Genomic DNA, 21,731 nt, shown 5'->3' with positions numbered 1-21,731 from the left:
GAGTTCAGCGCTAAACGAGGAGCTACCTCTACAATCTGGAACTGGTTTGGTTACAGAAAAATAAAGTTTTACTTTTAGAGCGATGTTTGTGTTTCTGAGGCTCTCAAGACTGCATCCAGCTATCGCTTGTAGCCAAAAACAGTGGTGCATGCTACTATATTTATATCGTCACTGATATCGCTATCGTAATAAATACCAGAAAATATCGCGATATAGTTTTAAGTCCATATCACCCGTCCCTAACACACACACGCAGAGAAAAATATATTGTACAGCCATACACGCACACCAAGTTCTGCAGACGTGGCAGCTGATTTGTTCTCTCACCCTGCATTTAAGCCCAAGCATATATATGTATATATATATATGTATGTATATATATATATATATATCTCAGTCAAAGCAGAGCAATGAGTTGATCTGAAACATGGTTCAGTGATGTGGCAAGAAAAAAAACATCACATCACATCCTCGTACTTAATATTTTCAGGACGCCACTACTGTGTTTCACACGATATTTATTTTGCCAGCAAAATACTGATTGTCATATTGATATTTCACTCCTACTTTACTCAAGAAACACTAGGCTACGAGAAGAAACCAAACGACGGTAAAATGTGTCAACAATCTGTAAAATAAAAACAGAGTTTAACACCCGATCAGAACGTTTCGATGTTGTCATGACGACACAAACACACTCGTCATATCACCCGCTCCTACTCTGAAACGCACTACTTTATCCAACACGCCATCACAAACCCCTTCTACAGCCATTTACACGTTCCACTACAACCACCGATTAAACAAAGTTTCCCCTAAAGTGTGTTTCAGGCTCGTGGGAGTCGCCCGGGCAGTAGTTATTTACCCCCCTGACCTCTAGCAGAGTTTGTAGAATAAGAATATCCCCCCCCCAAAAAAAAACGGGGGAGGGCCAAGAGCAAATAACAGCCTCATGTTTTTAAATGGCTTTAACTCCCTTTATAAGACACACTTAACCCCTTGTACCCTCTTTTGTTTTTCCTTCTTTTCTCGCTCCTTCACTTTGCCTCGGATTTACGACTCGTGTTGTAAATGTGTTGTTCAGGGAGCGTGAACGTGAAAGAGAGAATCGCCTGGACAAAGGCAGACGCACGTCGGTTAAACGAGGACGCAGCTGCGGACAAACGTCACAGAGCAGCCCTGTGTGTGTGTGCGGGCTGTGCATGTGAGCAGGATGTCTAAAGAGGCCGCTGTGCCGCTCACGGACATCCGCGGGCCTTGTGAGGGGACACACGCGCTCCGAGTGGCTCGTCTCTGTCTTCTTTTCTTCGCGCTGACACGTGGGCTCACTCGCGCGCTCGCGCGCTCCTTTCCAAGACGTTCAAATATGTTTTTTCTGGCAGCGTAGCTCATGGCGGTGAAAGTGTTGCCAACTCACGGAAAAAAAAACATTTTTAGACACAGAACAAAGCGGCATCTTCGCGCGAGCGGTAAATATAACCCAGAATTCATACTCTCTCACGTACACACATGAGCGACGGCAGAGGATGAAACCCGGGTGTGATAAATGGACGCTGCAATGGAGAATGAATCCTGCTCACATCTGGTTTTCACGTGTATATACGTGTATATATATATATATATATATATATATATATATATATATATATATATCTCTTTTGACACCCCCCCACCTCCCTCCCTCGATCTCTTCTTTCACGTGTGCGTCACAGTCGCCGGCGTCCCGCAACTTCCTTGAGCGGCGTCTGAGTCACACGCACCTGCTCACAGTAAAACCTGTTAGATCTTTCTCGCTCGATGACATTCTTCCTTGTCTCCATATATCTCACTCTGTCTCAGCGAAAACAACCCATCCTTAACTCCCTAAATCTTTCACTATCCCCTACCCTTTTTTTTCCCTCCTGCTTTTGCTTTGTGCTTTCTAAATCTGGGCTGAACGCAGCTTTTAATCCCAAATTCTATGAAAACACAGAGGATCGATGGGCAAAAGATAGAACCGACGAGGAAAAAAAAAAGAAAGCAATGACTTTGAATTATCTGTGCGAACATGGAGGTCCGTCAGATGGATGGACGCTCATAGAAAGTTCCGGACAAAAGCCAAGGGACAAATGATACTGGGGTTTAGACGCTGTGTGGGGCTGGAATTGGAGGGGCGGCTGGCGGGGGGGGGGGGGGGATGGGGTCTCGGGGGGGTGGATTGGGTTTATCCGTCTGCACAGGTGGCTGCCACTCTACAGTATATGCATTCTCATTCTTTTCTTCCTCCCTCCTTTATTCACTCTCTAACCCCCAGAACCCGACGGACATTCGCTCGCCTCCACCATTTTACCCCCTAACTTTCCCTCGAACCGTCCACAAAATAAAAAAAATCCCCTTTCTCGTGTCCTCCATCGCTCATATCATGAATGATATACTTTTCTCTCCTCATTCCTCATCTTTCTCTTTCATTGTCTTTATCTCTCCCCTGCAGGAATCCCACTCATCCGCTGGCATCACATGACTAAAACACTAAAAAATGATGGCTGTCTAATAGTGCTATGTTCTTCTCCAGCACACACACACACACACACACTAATAGAGTTCCCTTGTGATTCTAACGTTCAGAACAGAGGGGGGTTTAGGGGATAGTTATTATTCATGGCCGATTCATCAGCCTCTTGATGGACTATCTGCATGTGTATGCCTCCAAACACACACACACACACACACACACACACACACACATGCACACACGGCCCACTCAGTAGCCCCACCATGCCTCGCAAGGAGATGTAATCTCATAATGAAGAGACAGAGAAAGAGAGAGATGGGGAACGGGTGAGAGAAGGGGGTGTGTGGGGGGGACTCGGGCATCCTTTGACTGAAAACGTGTAGAGCAGACCTCGCTTTTGTTTCTCCGCCTCGACGACAAAATGGATTAGCGGCACGATTCGGCGAGGGAGGGGAAGAAGCACAGGATCCTTTACGGGTCTCATGCACCAGCTGTAAAGCAGTTAAGGAGGAAACAACAATGTGCTTTAAATCTGCACAGGGTCATGAGACTGAAAGCTCCAGAGATGGAAAGATTTCGAGCGCCCCGCACACACACACACCCACACTCTCTCTTAAAACCACTGTTTACTCAAGTTCAGCTCTACGTCTATCTACCTAGTCATTCATTTCGACAGGGACTTTATGATTCAGAACAAACGGTGATAGAAGTGTAAAACCAAATAATCTAAAAACCTTATGACTATTTCGATATTATTCATTTTAACATGGATTAAAGTGCCGTTATTACTGCTGCAAATATGTTACGCTAATAAGACGATGATAAATACAGTAGCTGACGATATGTATTCTGTAACGACTGATTAGACGCGGTTCAGGAGGGGGGGAAAAAAGTGAAAAATGTGAGTTAATGATGTTGTGTTTTTATGTGATAACGAGTCCACCATGTCTCCCTCATTACACCAACCATAACCATCTCTACACTTCACACCACAATAAAAGGCATACAGAAAAAACGCTAGGGGAAAAAGAAAAAAAAAAGTCTTTTAAAGCTGACGTGTGTTCGGCGCATGAAGCCTTGGGCTTTGAGTCGCTGGAGACGTGACACACACGTTTACACTTCCTTTCCCTTGGGTTCCGGACGTACACAAGGTCACTCGCGCCCCACTGGGCCATCTCCCTTTATTTCTATTTAATTAACGTGATTACTGATTGCTTAGCATTTTCGTTTTTTTAATTACTTCGGTTTTCAGCTCGTTTGATTGAAGTGATTAAAAAAAATAAATAGCAGCCTTATACAGACAACATCTTAAGTAAGAATACTGCAATCAATAAAGATCTTTTAGTCGGCATAATTATACACACGGTATCAACTACATCATTCATTTATGTTATGCGTAATATTCAAATCGATATATACTACCACTACGAAGCATGCTCTCAATATGGATTTGTATTGTACAGAATTTTTCGTGTCGTCCACACACACACACACACACACACACACGGGCCTAAATGGAGCCTTCACTAATCCACTCTCTCTAGCTGCACTTCAGCTCACTGTAATGCTGCTTACAGTGTTGAGATATGGTTAAATTATTCATATAATATATATATATATATATATATATATATATATATATATGTGTGTGTGTGTGTGTGCTAAAAAGTCTGGTAGACTGTAGCGCTACAGGCTGATATGCATTAGAGCAACACACTCAAGCATTTCTGCTCGAACAATCTATGGGTCACGTCCCAAATCGCAATAACTCAATAACAGAGCAATACAGCAGCACAGACTGGGTCGCTACAGGCCTACTGTAGGGTGAGTGCGGGGGAAAACTGTGGATATTGGAATAGCTTGGGATAGCTTGTTTACGTCATTTTCTTGGGGGAAAAAAAAAAAACAACAACAAAACAGTATTTCCAGAATTTCTATATGCCTAATTGGTAGAAATCCTATGAGACAGGATTGCAGAAATGTTACTGAACAGGAAAGAGCAAGTCAATAAATAAACAAGAATGTCCCATAATACCTGAGCTCACCCTATAGCCTATAAAGTAACCCTTTAGTCAGTTTGTCACGTACAGTTTGGGACGGAGCCTTGGATTCAGCTGGATCCGACCGGAATGATCCGTTTTTATTAGCAGATGAGATATTAAACAGTATGGACGTAACCATGGCGACGGCGTGCGTTTGATGATGCAGCGTATTGATGCTGATGTAGTGAGCTGGACGCAGCGTCGCCTTCACTGCTCTCAATCACACACAGACAGACAGACGGACAGAGGACGGGAGCGGCGCGCGCGCGGCTCGGGAATCTGCAGTCCTCGCGCTTACTCCAATACAGAGAGAGAGAGAGAGAGAGAGAGAGAGAAGCGAGAGCGTGCGCGCACACACACACACACAAACAATTACACCGTCCTTATTGATCAAAACACACACACACGCGCGCACACACACACAGACACACACATACACCGGAGCGCGCGCGTGAAACCAGTATAAACACAACACGGGACACCTGTGACACCCGAAAGAGGAGACAGGAGAGCAGAGCAGGCCCGACTCTGTGTGTGTGTGTGTGTGTGTGTGTGTCTTTATTCCCTCACGTTTTTTTTTATTAATCCATGCATGCACGCGCACCGTTTAACCGATTTCACGCCGACGTGCGGCTCCTATTAAAATGTAAATAATGACACTAGAAATGTGGATCACACCCCGTAACTAGATTGTTTTTTTGTTTTTTTTTTTACGTCGGATTTCCCCCACATTTGCACATGCAAGCCTGGGTATAAATATAAACAACTCCTTCTTCTTCTTCTTCTTCTTCTTCTTCTTCAGGAAAAAAAATAATAATAACCTATTTCTCACCAAGCCTTACATGGGCAGCAAAAATAAATAAATAAATAAATAAAAATTATAATAATAACAGCTATATATATATATATATATATACATATATATATATATATATATATATATATATATATATATATATATATAGATAGATAGATAGATAGATAGATAGAAAGTTTGCTCAAGTTGGTATTGAGTTAGTGAGTTAGTGTAGGCTAGTCCAGGCCAGACGCGACATTTAGGATGATTTACGAGCCTGCAGTTTAATCTAGATTAATTTTTACGCGGCAATCATGTGGGCCTGGAACTACTTCTACATTCTTTTTAAAGAACATCTGCATATTTATGAATTATGGGAGGGGGAAAAAATAGCAAAAGAAAGTGGGGAAGTAAGAATATTATAGGCTGATAATACTTTGTGTGCGCGCGCTATAAGAGAGTAAAAGAGTCACTGGGCTGCTCTGGCCTACACACACACACACACACACACACACACACACACACACATGTACATTGCATTAAGCATTAATGCACATTAAGGCGTGTAACCTACTTCTAAAATAACTGTAGGTCAATTAAGAAAAAAAAATATTACTAAACATAACATCTGGGACGCAGGCTTTAATCTGGTGTAGTGTTTAATGCAGCAATGCGCGGTGCTGGAAGTGTATTTATCTGTGTGTGTGTGTGAGAGAGAGAGAGAGAGAGAGAGACTTACTTGGTGTTGGTCGTGTTCCAGTAGATGGATTCGAGTACGGTGGCGTTCACCTTGCACGCGAGCACCAACACCCCAAAGTAGTACGTCCACAGAGACTCCCCCATGACCTCTAAATCCGTTTCACGCGACAGAAATGTGGGGAAATGTACAATACAAAAAAAAAACAACAACAATAAAAGAAACGCCCCTGAGGAGTGTCGAAGACAATCCCAACTCCTGATATCCTGACTCCAGGTGCGAGAGTAAAACACAAAGCAAAGCCCGGAGAGCCTGCTACGGGTAAAGCATCCCGGTGTCGGTGTTAGTCCGGTAAGAACGGCGGCTGCGCCTCGTGCACTGATCCAAAGCTCCGAGAGGCGACAAGAGCACCGGCGCGACAGTTTCTCATTCAGTAACGTGGGGGGGATAATTATTATTATTGTTATTATTATTATTATTATTATTATTATTATTATTATAAAGAAAATAATTATATTCAAAAAAAAAAAAAAAGGTCAGAGTGAAGCTGAGTGGGCAACTCTCTCCGTCGGGCCTCTGGTGAGCAGGGAGGAAGAGGACAGGTACATGATCCCTTAAAATGAGGCGAGCCGCGCGCTCGGGCCGGAGCTCCGTACACACATCACCAAGTTAATCCGCTCCTCCGTTCACTTCAGCGCTGGGGGCAAAGAAGACGGCCAGGAGGGGGGTACCAATTCCAAACAGGAGCGAGGGCGAGACCAGAGCACCGCACACACACACACTCACACACTCACACACACTCAGGGAGAGAGTGAGAGAGAGAGAGAGAAAGACAGAGAGAGAGAGAGAGAGAGAGAGGCGCGCGCTCGCGCAAAAGCAGCTCGAGGTATTCCGTTCAGGCGAGGAGTGCGCGAGCTCCAGTTCAAAAAACGATGGCAATGGAGTAAATGATGAAATGAAAACAACAACAATACTAATAATGGCAAATGGTGGTGAAAGTTAACAAAAAAAATGAAAAATTAAAAAAAAAAAAAAGCACGATGAGAGAGTCAGATGAAAGTTGTCATGGGTCGCTCAAGCCTCGCGGGTCCGGAGAGAAAGTGCAGGAGGACACGGAGAGCGCGCACCGCTGCACTGCTTTACTCTGTTCAAATCTGCGATGCTTCTGAGACTCCCAATATTTGGCGGAGCTCGCGCTGAGTCGACTCCGCCCACGAGGAAGCTCATTGGCCAGGCCAACGAAAGAGAACAGAAACGAGACTGTCGATCAAGCGGTCGCTCAGCAACGGCTCGAGCGGCGAAAACCAGGGGCTGGAAAGCAAATCAAGTGTGTGTGTGTGTGTGTGTGTGTGTGTGTGTGTGTACGCGCGCGCGCCTCGCTGCTCTAAAAAACCGGACAGAGCTTAATGAAATTAATGAAAACGCATTTTAATATCTGACATTTTTGTAACTGCGACATTTGATGACATCATAGACTGCAGTGGCTGAGCGCTGATCTCTCCTACAGAGCTTCAATCTGAAGTGTATTAGTACATTATGAGTGTGCTGGGTGTTAGTTAATCTGTGTGAACACTCTCTCTCTCTCTCTCTCTCTCTCTCCCCAGCGATGCTGATCAGCAGAACAGAAATGTACAGGTTTGGGTTCGAGGGTTAATCATCAGATGGACAACAGCGCCGACTAGCGGTAAGTCTCACAGCCACCGTACCGGAGGAGTCTAAAGACTTCAACTAGCGTTTCAACAATTTAACCGTCCTATTATGTTAGGGGGGAAAAAAAGTCACATCCATTAGGTTATGGGTCAGAATGACTAACATTTTAAACACACACACAAATAGCAAAGAACAACTTAAACCAGTAAACCTTTATTATGGCTTGTCCGAGCCATAAGAAGAAATATTTGCATAAATTCAGGACCCTAAATGAGGAAAAGTCACAAACATTTCAAAGACAACAACAACAACAACAACAACAACAACAATAATAATAATAATAATAATAATAATAATAATAATAGGCTAGTATTATTATTGCTATTATTATTATTATTATTATTATTATTATTATTATTATTATTATTATTAGTCTTTTTAAAGGAATAACCTGAGTGTAATTGAAATGTCCACATTGGTGCCCTTACCTCAGTGTGTGTATTTGCTTTAATAGGTGTGTATCATCAAAAGGCCTCATCAGCAGCAAACTGCCGCAGATTCCGCAGTTTAAGGGGTGAATACACACACACACACACACACACGTGTGGAAGTGTATTAGCTTCATTCAGGTAGACTATCGTTTATTTAAATAGTGGTGTGAAAGCCGGCGGTAATAGATGACGCGTGTTTAGCGGACAGAGGTTAATTATATATCACAGACAAATTCGTCGAGGTGTTCGGCTGAAATGTCTTCACTGAAATCCTCGCCGATGTAATAGGGCGGCTAGCCTCATGTCTGTAACGCAGAGATTAAAGCCCTCACTCGTTTAGAAGACAGCGGTGAATAACGACGGGATGAGCGGACGATGAGCCACAGGGAAAACTAAACAAAAACAAACAAAAAAAAAGCAAACGGAAACGATGAGTTCATGAGATAATTCAACTCAACAAGACAACTCACTTTTACAGTATAATTCACACACACACACACACACACACACACACACACACACACACAGTTGCACAACTTCAACAAACCTAGTAATGTGACTAACATTAACATTCAGACATGCCTTTTATATATTTATATATTTATATATAGGCCTATAGATACATTAAAACATATTTATTTTATTCTCAACCCGTTACAATGAATAAAAAATGCCCATTACAGTTACTCAAACCCGGGATGAAACAATCGAAGTAGTTAGGATATTTTGTTGACTTTTGCTTGACTGTATAAACCTGGGGGAATACATGCAATGCCTATAGACACATTGAAATCTAGCAGAAGTTCCTGCAATACCAGACACGTCCCTTCCACAGTTCCTGTACAGATGTACTTTGTAAAAGCGAGATCGATTTTCGTGTGTAGGCCTGACTGAGAGATCTGTTTTCCAGTGATGATCACCGATGAGGAATTAGAAAGGTTTCTTACATGGACAGAAACTCGTAAACCACCCGACAGTCTGTTCTTCCAATAGGAGAAAAAATATAGTGTTTTCTTCCCGAAGATTACAGATCACCCCCCCCCCCACCACCACCACCACCAAATATTAGGATTTCTAACCAGCATCGGTCTTTCAACTGAATTTAACTCGAGCACAATATCACACTCAGAAGGGAAACAAGCATGTAAGTAAATGAATAAATGATATGGCTGTTAAGGCTAATAATAATAATAATAATAATAATAAGCCAATAATAATCTTTATTTTATAGAGTGCCTTTAAAAGCAGCTTCTCAAAGCGCTGTACACAGAAAAAAAATAATATGTATGTATGTATGTATGTATGTATATATATATATATATATATATATATATATATATATATATATATATATATATATATATATATATAAAGATATCAGCAAGCAAATGCTAGTTTTAAAAAAGTATGCCTTGAGTTCAGCTTTAAATATGTCAAAGGCCTGAGCTTCCCCAAGTTCGAGAGGAAGAGAGTTCCAAAGAGTAGGAGCCTAGACAGACAAACTCCCTGGCACCCGTAGATCTTAAGTGGGTTTGTGGAACAGTTAACAAATTTAGACTGTGAGGAGCGCAGTCTGCGATTTGGGGTGTAAGGGATTAACAAAGCAGATAAATAATGAGGAGTCGAGCCATGTAATGCTCTGTATGTCAGCATCACAATTTTAAAATCGTGAGCCAGTGCAAAGACATGTTAGTTTAATACACTGATATAAACAACAGTCGAGTATTTATAGCCTTTTTACTGTAACATTTATTACAGCTAGTAATTTTATTACTGTTCATTTAGTACAGTAAATAGTTTGGTTTTTTTTTTATCACAGTTACTGCAGTAATTTGTGTAATGTTAACTACGGTGTGTTCTGTTACAGTATTACAGTAACTAAAGTCATCTGGACTAAAGTCAACTAAAACTCATATGTAGGCCTAAACGAAGCTGATATTTACTGATAATAATAGACAGCGAATTCACCAGTGGACTTAGAGATGATCTCAAATTGCTGATGAGCTCAAAGACACGGTTTGCTTACATCTAACAGTCGACTAAAAGCTCAGTGTTTCAACGCCTATATTTTCATATATTTGCATATTTGGTGGCAAAATGTACTTTAACTCCAAATGCTTAGAAATGTTAATCTAGTCCTAACATGTGGGTGATGGCACTTGGTGCCAGATTTATTTGTATTTTTTGTACTGCACCATGGAGATGAACTGAAATAAATGTGGACTTATCGTAATCATTATATGATGATAAATCAGGACTAAAACAGCCTATAGCATCCTCCAGTTGTCTCCTTAGGAAACCCTTCAAGCTTTTAATAAAGAGAAATCCAAGTAGAACCACTTCAACAAGAACAACAACAAAAACCTATAAGTGTTAACGATCAAAAGAAACACTAAATTAACATGCCTAACTGATTGTTTTGCTATGTGTAGGTTAAAACCTGTGTTATAACCGACCCCGGTCTCCTCTGCTGTTTTTACATACCCTCCAGACTATAAGCCTACTATTTAATACACTGGTGGATTGAGACACATCCCGTATCAATCATCAGACATACTTTACAAGAAGACATTTCCCATCCATAACAAAAGATACGAAGAAAGATAAAAGATTAAGCCCTATAAGGCGTATTAGCGTATATTGAATAGTTTCCGTAGCCTATTGATAGCAATGCATCCAAACCCGACTCTCAGCTGCTCCTGATCAAAGAAAAGCAAATAGTGTAAATAGAAATGGCCTATACTGTCTTATCTATTCTATACTGTAAAAAAAAAAAAAATTGAAATAAAAAAAAAAAATTGAAATAAAATCACGGTTTGAGCTGTAGCACATGTGATGACCTGGATTGAATGCGAGAGCTCGTTGGGGAATGGGGTCAAGCTGAGGCGCGCTCCTGGGTTTGAGTTACTGGTGTGTTGGCGCAGCTGCGCGCTCCCGAGATGGGGGATTCAAAGAGAGCGCGCATGGGTCAGGACTTCACTCCGGGATCAAAGAGCACCGGAAAACATGATCATGCCCCCCTCTAGAAACTTCTTTACACTCCGAGTGAGCTGAGAACTCCAAAGCGCCATGCGTCATTTAACATGTATCCAGGTGGACACGGTGTGCTTGTTTAAAAGGGGATGACCGGGGAGCAGCTCGTATACCAGCGCGCGGATTAACACGTTCATTCTTCACGGCTTGACCGAACACGTTTTTAAGAGACCTGTGCGTGTCTCCATCCGTCACTGTGTGTGTGTGTGTGTGTGTGTGTGTGAGGAGATGGAGCAGCTCTTCAACGTGTCACTGTTAACACGACCGTAATTAATTATCATCTGTGAGACCAGAGATAACACCAACAACTTCAAGCCCCGTCAGGTCCTTCAAAGAGTCTGAAAGTGTGTGTGTGTGTTTGTATGAGTGTGTGTGTGAGAGAGAGAGAGAGACAGATATTCACTCTTCAGAGAGGGCAGCAATTTAACACTGTAATGGTTGAGTGTGTATCCCAAGTGTAAATCTCGATCAGTACACAAGCTGTACAGGATGTTAACACGGAATACACACATCAGTAAGTTTGCTAGCCTTTGTGTAAACTGTGAAGTCAGGGATTTTGGTGAAAGTTGGCTGTTTTCAACCTCAGAATCCACATGCATCCACAGCAGCTGTGTCTCACATGGAGCCTTTTCATATACTTGTGTGTCGACAAGAGGAAACGCAGATGCACATCATCACTAGTACAAATAAAGAAATAAAATGAGGGGGGGGGGGGGGGGGGGCTGGCATTTATATATATATATATATATTTTTTTTTAATAGCATTTATAAACTCTGGAAGCAGACAATTTGATGTAAAATTTGAGCTGAACCATTAAAACAGCAAAATGTACTTTTTAAAATGGATTTTTTTTTTTAAAAAATCCTTTTCAGTTTGAAATATATTAATTTAACAATTTTAAAAAATGTATAAAAATGCAGTATTACTGTTTGCCTGTTTAACAAACTCGTCCCGATATTGTAGATATTGTGATTCTTGTCATGTTTTGTAGAAACGCCTTCAAGCATCATGACGGGATATTTTTTATCGTATTTGTCGCGGACTGCTTCTTGTTAAATGGCCGAACAGAAACTCTGCTACACCTCAGATGCCAAATTGGAGTAACTATTTTAAACATGTTCCTGGCTGTAAAATGGTTGGTTGTTCATTTGAAACATGGTATATAAAGTAAGAACACAGTGCACTGAACACCATATAGTCCCGTACAGGATTTTGTGGAGCTGTTTGTGATTGTTGCAGCCAAAAATGCTTGATTTGCTTTTTTCAAGAATTGCGATGCAACTTGAGTTTTTTTTTTTTGTGGAAAACTACTTGAATTGGTGAAATTGTTTTGCACGAACTTTAGTTTGTTGGTGAATGAGACCGTCTAGCTGTACTCGTGTTCGACGCACGTGACTCGAAGAGGGCTTTGACTGAATGAATGTTGTGTTGACGTCACATGACTCATCTTGGCCCAAATCGGTGGTAATTTTGACAAACTGCAAGCTCGCTTGATTTTGCATTAATTTCTGCGATGGCTGAATCCTGAAGGGACTGAATTTATCGTTCACAGAGCATGGGCACGGCAGAGACCAGAACGTTGCCCCTGAGCAGATATGTTATTGATTGCCGATGGAATGTGAGGAGGATTTCAACAAATATTACAAAAATTATTTTATTGACTTCAAAATCGCTTATCGTTCAATTCTTTAAATAAAACACAAAAGATTCGAGTTAACTGTCTGAACAGAAAGAGAAGACGACAGGTCAATCTGACACGGCAGCCTATTTGCAGGATTTATTAATGAACGACTTGGCTCCAATTTACAAGACGGGGAAATTTTCCACAATATGATAAAGCTAGCTTCTAACATACAGACAAAACACGCACACACACATGCACACAAACGCACACACACATACACCCTAACCAATCTTACCTGCAGCTCCTGATTTCCTTGTAGGAACAGAACAGTAGTCATTTGCATAACCCACACATGAACTGTCTAAACGAATCTGAATCAGCACAGTCAGCACACATCTCCTCCACTGTTTTGTCAGATTCTCGCATTAGCAAATGCACTAATCAAAAGGTCAAATCATACAGGACATACTGCAATTAACATGACTTGCAGGGCACAATGGAGGATGAGTCACTCAGAATCTCGCCATGTTTTTATGGTGCTCACAGGGAGAGAGAAAAAATATTTTTTTTTAACCGCATACTACATATACACTCGCCGTGTTACATTTCAAATTACCCTCACACCATTTTCATCCCAACACATTTTTACCCCATTACACAAATGGAGGGCTTCAAGCTGTGGACAAGAACCTGTGCTTGAATCTTCAAAGTAATGGGACCCCCTACTCCCCCCCCCCCCCACATACACTCTCACTCACTCACTCATTCATTCATACACACACTCACACCTTTCTCTCACACACTCACACACACACACCTCGCACAGTTCATTGCTTTTGCGATCCAGTAAAAACAAAATGGATTTCCCCTTACTTGGGGGGAAAAAAGGAAGCATCCTATACACAGCACTGGCAAAACATAAAAGCTGCTAAAACTGAGAGTCTGTGGAGGTGGCAGCGAAGTCCAGCCTTAAGTCAGGGGGCATTTGGGAAACGTTTCCCCCAACTGGGGGCTTGTGAAGTTTGTTCAAACCCAGAGGAGAGACACAGAGGGCAGGAGTAACCTCTCTTTGAAAATGTCTAGAGATTCGCTTCAACATGAAGTTATCTTCCAGAAAGAGAGAGAGAGAGAAAGAAAGAAAGAAAGAAAGAAAGAAAGAAAGAGAGAGAGAGAGAAACATGAGGAACAGAAGGGTGGGTTGGAGCGTGCGATCAGTCTGTGGCTTTCAGCGTGAAGGAGAGGCGAGGTCGGGACTTGCCCTTCCCCAGGATGATCTTCTGCTCTTCCTTCTGCTGTCTCTGCCTCTCCTGCTCCAGCTTCATTCGCTCCTCATGGATCTTTCGCTGCTCCTCCACTATGCGCAGCTGATCCTCAGCCTGGTAAATGCACACACACACACACACACACACATATATATACAGGGATAAACACACTTGTAAAATGTAAACAGAATGACAAAACACATTTACGTTTACATGCTAGATGGTTTTACATAAACCGAGACGAAACACATTCCAAGCACACAGCTGAGAAGTCAAGAGCGCAACTGTGACAGCCCTGGGACTTAAACTCACACACTTCCTTCCAGAAAACACGCTCAAACCCCCCCCCCCACCCATTTATAAACTGACCGTGTATCGAATTCATGACGTCATTCGATTCAATTTCAATATTTTGGAAATGTGGCTGTGGTGAAAATAAATAAATAATATTTAATAATTTAATAACGGTCACACATTTACCAAAGGTCAGGTGAGGACTGACCGTGAGAACATGAACCATGCCACGCTCGCTACGAATTGGATTTGTGCCAGTCACATCTAAATCGAATAAACACAAGCTTACTCACACTTGAGAAAAGTCAACTGAACTTTTACAACAGTAGGTGAGAGGGAAAAAAAAAGAAAAAACCCACACACAATGGCGTAACGTGTTGATAAGCATCATCCATGTACGCACGCCAATTAAACATTATGTCTGTTTCTGCACTTACTAAAGACCGCTGCCTAGATACAAAACCACAAGTGGCAGCATTAATGTGGACGTCAACGTGCTTGTCTCATTTAAAAGACCGACTGGCGCTTGGAAAATATATTAATTAGGATTTTCATGTGCACAATGTTTTCATAAACTTTTAACAAGCAGGCCTCTAGAAATGACAAGCAAGTAATGGCGTATTAAATATTAGTTTACAATTTAGTCAATCGCTCTGTCTGGGAACAAACCGCTTTTTGGCAGAACCTACTTACGGGTTGTGAAAAAGCACAACACCGTGATGTCTTATTTTTAAAATAATTAAACCTCTTTCGTAAGAAACACCTCGTATAAGGTTAGTCAGTACTAAATGAGTCGTATGACTTCATATCTCATTTCTTTTCCTTTTTAGGTCAATGCATTTCTGCTTTTTGGAACTCAGGATCTATATAAAACTAAAATGGAGACATTTACATATTCTGTGACTTATTTAATCTGAAACCAGGCTCGTGCTGTAGCTTTAAATGTATTCTGCAGGCTGGCGGTTTAGTCATACTTCTTATCTGTTTTGTAAAGAAATCTAAGAGGTTTAGAAATGCACAGCGGCGCACAGTGCGTATATTTCTGTGCTCGGTCACTGTCCTGCAGGAAAAAAAAAAATAAAAATCTTTAGGTGTGTTTGCTCAAAGTGCCAACGTGATTAATGCTGTTGTGGACCAAGTTCTACGTGAAATGTATAGCTAAAATGATTATTTTAAAAAACAGTGTATGAAGGTCTCACTGATGTCCAGCTGGTGGATTGTGAGAACTATGAACAAACTGGTGCAAAATTTAGGGTTAGCAAATTTCGCCTTGCCTCTTTTTCCGAGAAGTATTCACTTTAAATCATCTACTGCGATGCTGAAATCAACTGAAGTACAGAGTGAAGCTATCATTTAACGATGTACGCACAGATTTATCTACAATATAGCCTGCGTTAGTTAGTTCAACTAATTTTAATTGAAAGAATTTTTACAACTATTTTTTTTTTTAGCTTACAACACCTTTAATATGCCAGCCACAGTAACGGTACTGTACTCCAGCTGTACAGACAGCTGGCCATTACAGAAATGTTACATTTGCAGTGCTTTGTTTTAGAGCTGTAACAGTTTAACAAAAATAAATACCATATCAAATAAAGAAGCAGAACTGGTGATGTTTTCATCAACCTTACCAAGCCTCTTTCAAGCAGATACAATTTTACAAAAATAATAATAATAATAATAATAATAATATTGCTTTCACAACACCCACTTGACTTACATTCCTTAACACATCTTCTATTCAATTATCAGTAACCACTTTACCCAATATTTATAAATATTGATCATGTACGTGGGCCAAAATCAATACGATGAAAAAAAATCAATATCCTACGTAACATTTTTATACTTTTACTTTTTCTAACTGTACTGTACACATAAATTCTGGTCTATGTAAATTATATTTTATGTCGGGAACAGTCAAAGGATTTGACTTCATGTCGTACTGAGTATGGTCGTGCGCGAGACAAAAAAAAATGTGAATTTGAGAAAATGTAATAATAATAATGCGATGGTTTTCTTCTCACAGATAGGTATTGTTTGAACTAAATTATACGATGTTATCAGGTCATGAGATTTTATTTTGTGTGGTGTTTAAAATAAGAACTTTATTTGTTCCCCCATTTTTAATGTTAAAAAAGAAAAAGAAAAAAAAGAAAGAAAGCCATACCAGTTTAGCCTGAGCTTCAGCGATCTTTTTGTTGTTCTCTTCCAAAATTTTTTCCAGTTCCTCCCGTTTGGATTTTTCTTCCTCCTACAGGGGTGACACGGTGACACGTTAGGCCGAGCAAAACAATTCCCTGAAAGCAACCTCCATCCATTCAGTCTCACGTGCAAACACTCCTACACACGCTCCACTCGATCCATACACAGTACCAGCCAGATACGCTCACAGCACAGCACAAAAGCTCTTTCATCCTCTCTCTCTCTCACATTCATCATCATCATCATCATCATCATCATTTGCAAACGGTAAGGAAAAATTGCATAGAATTAACCCCCCACGTATCTCTCCCTTTGCGCCATAGATTTAAAATAAAATAAAAAAATTCCCTCCCGTGACTGACTTCAATCACACGTTTAAGATCCCACAATGTCTTACCCAAACATTCACGAACATACATACAGAACAAACATCGACTAATGAAGAGTCTTGTTCGAAGATGAGAAAAATCAAATCTGGACTGTTTTTTTTTCTTTTCTTTTTTTTTTCCTCTAAACTATCAGCATCCATAAGCAAGACATTTTGAATGAAAACAAAAAAAAGACTGAGTAATTAAGACAAAGGAGAGATTGAATAGTAGTAGCTCACCAATGCTTGTATACCTACGCTTTTTTCCTTTGACTGTGCACTGTACCTACACAACTGCTGATTAAAGGGGGGGTGAGTATTTACTGCCTGGTCCCGCGTGTGTCCCGTCCTGGACAGCGCTGCGCTTCCCCTTTAAAATCTCTGTTCTGAGCCGCTAGCACGAGCTAGTGCTCTTACACAGCAACACCACATGCAGTATATCACATTGCAGTAGAGTCAAAGTGATGGCGTGTTGGACAGGAGAGTGAAGAATGTAAGTAAAACACTTTACCATGTGTGGACATGAACAATCGCGGGACGTCAGGCTTTTACTGTTAAAAGGGTGTTAACAACTGCAGGAACACAAAAATGGGATCATTCGTTACATGAAATATCTGTGTGGAAGTGTATAAACTAAGTGGTGCTTCAGTGAACAGGCTATATAATGAGTGAGTGTACTACTACATGACTTGTAGGTGTACGTGGTTGTTCGTGTGTGTGTGTGTGTGTGTGTGTGTGTGTGTGTGTACACGAAAACCAGCGTTCCTGAGGAAAAGCAAGTCGTGAGGACACAGAAGTACATTTACAATACTGCACTTATAACAATGAAGAAAGTAAGTGATAAAGAATAAATGCGGTTAGAAGACAGTAAAATATTAAATAAATGTAAAATAAAATAAATAGAATATATAAAGAAAGACAGGAAAACATGAGAACGTATACACTCTCCGATGGTGCAAAGTTGAAAGCTAATAACAAATCGGATTTGCTGCTGGATTTACTCTTACGCTGAAAAAAAAAATTGCAATGCTCTCAACAAAAAAAATCAAGATCATGTGGTAAGTAGAGCATGTTGGTGTGTACGAGACCTGTGTCTAACTGGTTTAAATGGGACTGGGCAGCTGAAGGGCGCGTATCTAACCCTGTTAGTGCTGACCCACGGGACCTCGAGGTGTTTCAGTAGCTTGTCGAAAAAATCCTCTTTTGTTATGTAGGTCTAGACGCCAAAATGCATTAATTCACTGAAATCTATAGTTATACGAGTTATGAATTTAATAATAATAATAATAATAATAATAATAATGTGTCAGCAAAAAATACGAAAGCATATTCAAGAACAAAGACAAAGCCTAACCAATATAATCAGTGTTCTATTTTTGTTTTTTTCTTTTATTGAAGACAAAGAGTAGTACATTGACAAAAGAAAGAGAGCTAAGTCATCGAGAGAAGAGGCTAGGAAGGTGGGAAAGAGGGACAAAGAAAAAGAAATGATTAATATCTCGCAGCCGTGACACAACCTTTGCATCGCACATCCTCAAGCACACCCAGGATGACCTACCGCAGTAATTCTACAGCCATTTGTCTCATTACATTCAACCGACCGTCTAAAGACACGAAACTAGGCACCCTAAACGTCCACAAGTTACTGATGATAATCAGGCAACAGCATGTACGCCCAACTGTTTTACAAGCGTGCAAATTCCGTACCCCTTGCTGTACAGCTTATCGAGTGCGAAATTCGAGTCCTATTAATCTACACGTATGAATCTATTCTTATGTTCTCCCTTTGCCCTCTCTTGAGTTGGTGCATGCCGGGTTGTGCCACGGCGGCGGGTGACATGGCCGTTCCAAACGACCGAGCGTTACCTCGCGGGCTTTCTGCGCGCTCAACTCGGCCTGCCTCTGTCTCTCGAGCTCCTGAAGAAGCTGTGCCTCCATGATGCGTTTGGCCTCCTCTACACGCCGCAGCACCTCACGCTCAATCTCGTCGCGCCGTTTCTCCAGTTCCTCTTCCACGCGCCGCGCCACCAGCTCCTCGACTCTCCGTGCCGTTTCCTCCTCAATCAGACGCTCCTCAATCTCCTGCTGTCGGCTGGAAGAAAGACAGACGCAGAGCGTCAATAAAAGTTTTTTTTTTTTTTTTTTTAAAGACGCTTAAATACATATTCTTCTGAATAAATTCAATTCAGTTCCAGTTACATTTTCCTTGTATAGCGCGTTTAACAATGGACATTGTCACAAAGCAGCTTTACAGAAATATATAAATTCACGATATGCATTTTAAATGGATAAATTTATCCATAAAGAGCAAACCATAGGCAACAGTGCCAATGAAAACCTCCCTGAGATGATATGAGGAAGAAACCCTGAGGGAACCAGACTCATAAGGGAACCCACAGACAGCCGAGTGACAAATAAATCTTATATCCGTTTCTTAAAATTGTTAAAACGGAATATAACAAACCAACACATTAGACTGCATATACACTAGGGTGTGTTTTTATTTTATTATTTATTTATATATTTAACCAGCAGCTATGCAATCCTAAGGGAAGTGGCCAAGTGCTGCTGCCAGCTGTCTTATGCTCATAAAATTTCCTACAGCATAAGAAGTGCCTTGACACATGCAAAGATTAAAAAAAAAAAAACGGCCAAAATTCAATTTCTGAACATGACCCTGGGGAAAATACGACTACAGACCGTTCTCCAGTGTCCCTTTTCGTAGTTTTATTGACACGTACTGAACACAGGTCACTCGAGCCATGCCCCAGGGTCAGTGTCACTCCAGACCAAAAAAACGGATAGAGTGCTTTTAAGGTTCAGATGATCCAGCCTGAGGCCGATCCTAGAGCCTTAATGCGCCAGGCATTACACTTTAACTCCATCTCTCACATCCTGTGCTTTATTGGATTCTCCATCTTTGTTTCTTGGCCGCCGGCGTCAACGGCCCTCTTCAGGACACGCTAGCTGTGCTCAAACACAAAGAAGGGACCTAAACGTATTCAGATAAGGGTTCAAAATGGATGTTAACTTTCACCAGGAGCTAATTAGATGTTTAAACTGATTGCCTTCTCTTGTATTATATTAGGAAGTTACATTTTTAAGGGGAAACAAGACTAATTTTCAAAACATTACTTTCCATTAAGCTTTATAGTCGTTAATAGTAGCCACGGTGGTTCTCAAAGAAGTGGTGTCCTGACCGGTGAAACGTAACCAGGGGGTCTGTGACTTTCTTTTGTTACAGTGATAGAAATCATAACCCATATTTATCAAAGTTATTAGAATTATTACCGACTTCCTAATAGTTATTCTAATTTTTGCACTTACAGCATTTTAAAAGATGCGCTTATCCAGAGAGATTTACAGAAGTGCTCTGGAGTCTCTGGAGTTATTGGATGTCAGCCAAACCACAAATAAGCATTTTGGTGGAAAGTTCAAGAATAATAATTTAAAAAAAAAATTTAAAAAAAACACCCACTGCTCCAATAAATAGCCAAACTAGTTGGATTCTGTACATAAATGCATGTTACGAGGGTGTGTGGAATTTATTTTAGAGTTAAAAAGGTCCATGGTTGCAGATACCCAGCACTAAAGAATTGGCACGATAAAACCTGCCCCCTGTATTAGTGACCTGTATTAGTGACATCTCCGGTCCAATCAGCGGGCTGCTTCTTAGTACAATCAGCCCAATCACACGGAAAGAGGAAGATGTACCTAATACGGGTGGGGAAATAGAAATAACGCAGCCTTATATCATAGTTAGCATTAGCATGTTAGTATGCTACAAAAGCACCACTATTGTTGTCCAGGAGACTGAAATAATATAAGCTAACACTCATGCTAACAACACGTCTCTCTCTCTCACAGTCACTTACATCTTCCTCTGTCTCTCCATCTCAGCTTTCTTTTCCTCCTCCTCCTTCCTCTGCTTCTCCTCGGCGGCGGTGCGTTTGCTCAGCGTGCGGCCGAACATATCCACTCTATCCACCGGCGACGTTGGCCTGGCCCGCTCCCTGTTCGACCGGGACCTAGAGCGCGACTCTCGCCGTCGGTTCCGCTTGGCCTCCCGGGACCGGGAGCGTTTCTTGCTCCTTTCGCGGTCTCTGGAACGGGACTTGGAGCGGCTACCGCGCTTTTTGCTATGCTTGCTGCCGCTTTTCGTGTGCTTTGGCCGGGACGAGCTGCGGCTCCTCGAGCGCCCCATTTCTGCGTTTGGCTGAACTAACGCTGCCAACTAAAACGCCGATAAACTGCAGATGCAAAGCCAAAAAAAAAAAAAGCTACAACCACTCCTTTCCGCAACGGTTATTTTTCACAAACAGCGCAAAAACAAACGGGATATTCACTAATAAAATAGCGCAATAGTTGTTATTTTTCCTCCAGTGGAAGTTGGAAAATTCAAGCAAATATGGCGACCGTGCGGTGTGTGCTAGTTTCCCAGAACACCTTGCGGCTCGGGTTCTGTCGACTGTTTTCGTATTGCTATGGCGACAGGGAGTGATTTAAGGCGGTATTGAGCTATGCACTCTTTAGCCAGCTAGCTAATTGCAAATTTAGCCAAATTTATTTCGGTAAATTAATTCACAAAGACTATACAGAGATACAGAAAGCCTGATTTTATAATCTACATGAATGGATAATTAAATGTAAAACAATAAAATAAATAAATAAAATAGCATGATATTGTAGACCTGCAATTTGTGACTTCTCGTTAGCCTGTTAGAGGTTTTGTTGTTTTTTTTTTTTTTTTTTTAAATAAATTGGTTAATCCTTAAATT

General features: G+C 41.2%; 2 protein-coding genes across 3 annotated transcripts in view; both read right to left on the bottom strand.

Annotated features, from left to right (window-relative positions):
• Positions 1 to 6,554, bottom strand: part of efnb2a (ephrin-B2a) — a 20,866-nt gene extending 14,312 nt beyond the window's left edge. Inside the window, exon 1 of one of the 2 annotated variants that reach the window (XM_053626506.1) lies at positions 6,069 to 6,554. In XM_053626506.1, coding sequence (XP_053482481.1) covers positions 6,069 to 6,172 — 104 coding nt within the window. In that variant the 5' untranslated portion in view covers positions 6,173 to 6,554. The remainder of the gene's footprint in view (positions 1 to 6,068) is intronic. The other variant, XM_053626505.1, reaches the window with a different exon arrangement.
• A 6,393-nt stretch (positions 6,555 to 12,947) lies between these two features.
• arglu1a (arginine and glutamate rich 1a) lies at positions 12,948 to 21,399 on the bottom strand. Its single transcript, XM_053626504.1, has 4 exons — positions 20,829 to 21,399; positions 18,820 to 19,045; positions 16,552 to 16,635; positions 12,948 to 14,201 (listed from the first exon to the last, which is right to left on the bottom strand). The coding sequence occupies exons 1-4, from the start codon at positions 21,155 to 21,157 to the stop codon at positions 14,037 to 14,039; spliced, it is 804 nt and encodes a 267-aa protein (XP_053482479.1). The 5' UTR covers positions 21,158 to 21,399; the 3' UTR covers positions 12,948 to 14,036.
• Positions 21,400 to 21,731: the final 332 nt, after the last annotated feature.

Source organism: Ictalurus furcatus, chromosome 6 (assembly GCF_023375685.1).
Source record: "Ictalurus furcatus strain D&B chromosome 6, Billie_1.0, whole genome shotgun sequence".
Taxonomy (NCBI): Eukaryota; Metazoa; Chordata; class Actinopteri; order Siluriformes; family Ictaluridae; genus Ictalurus; species Ictalurus furcatus.
The sequence above is the reverse complement of the archived record's forward strand: the minus strand, read 5'-3'. Positions and strand labels throughout refer to the sequence as shown.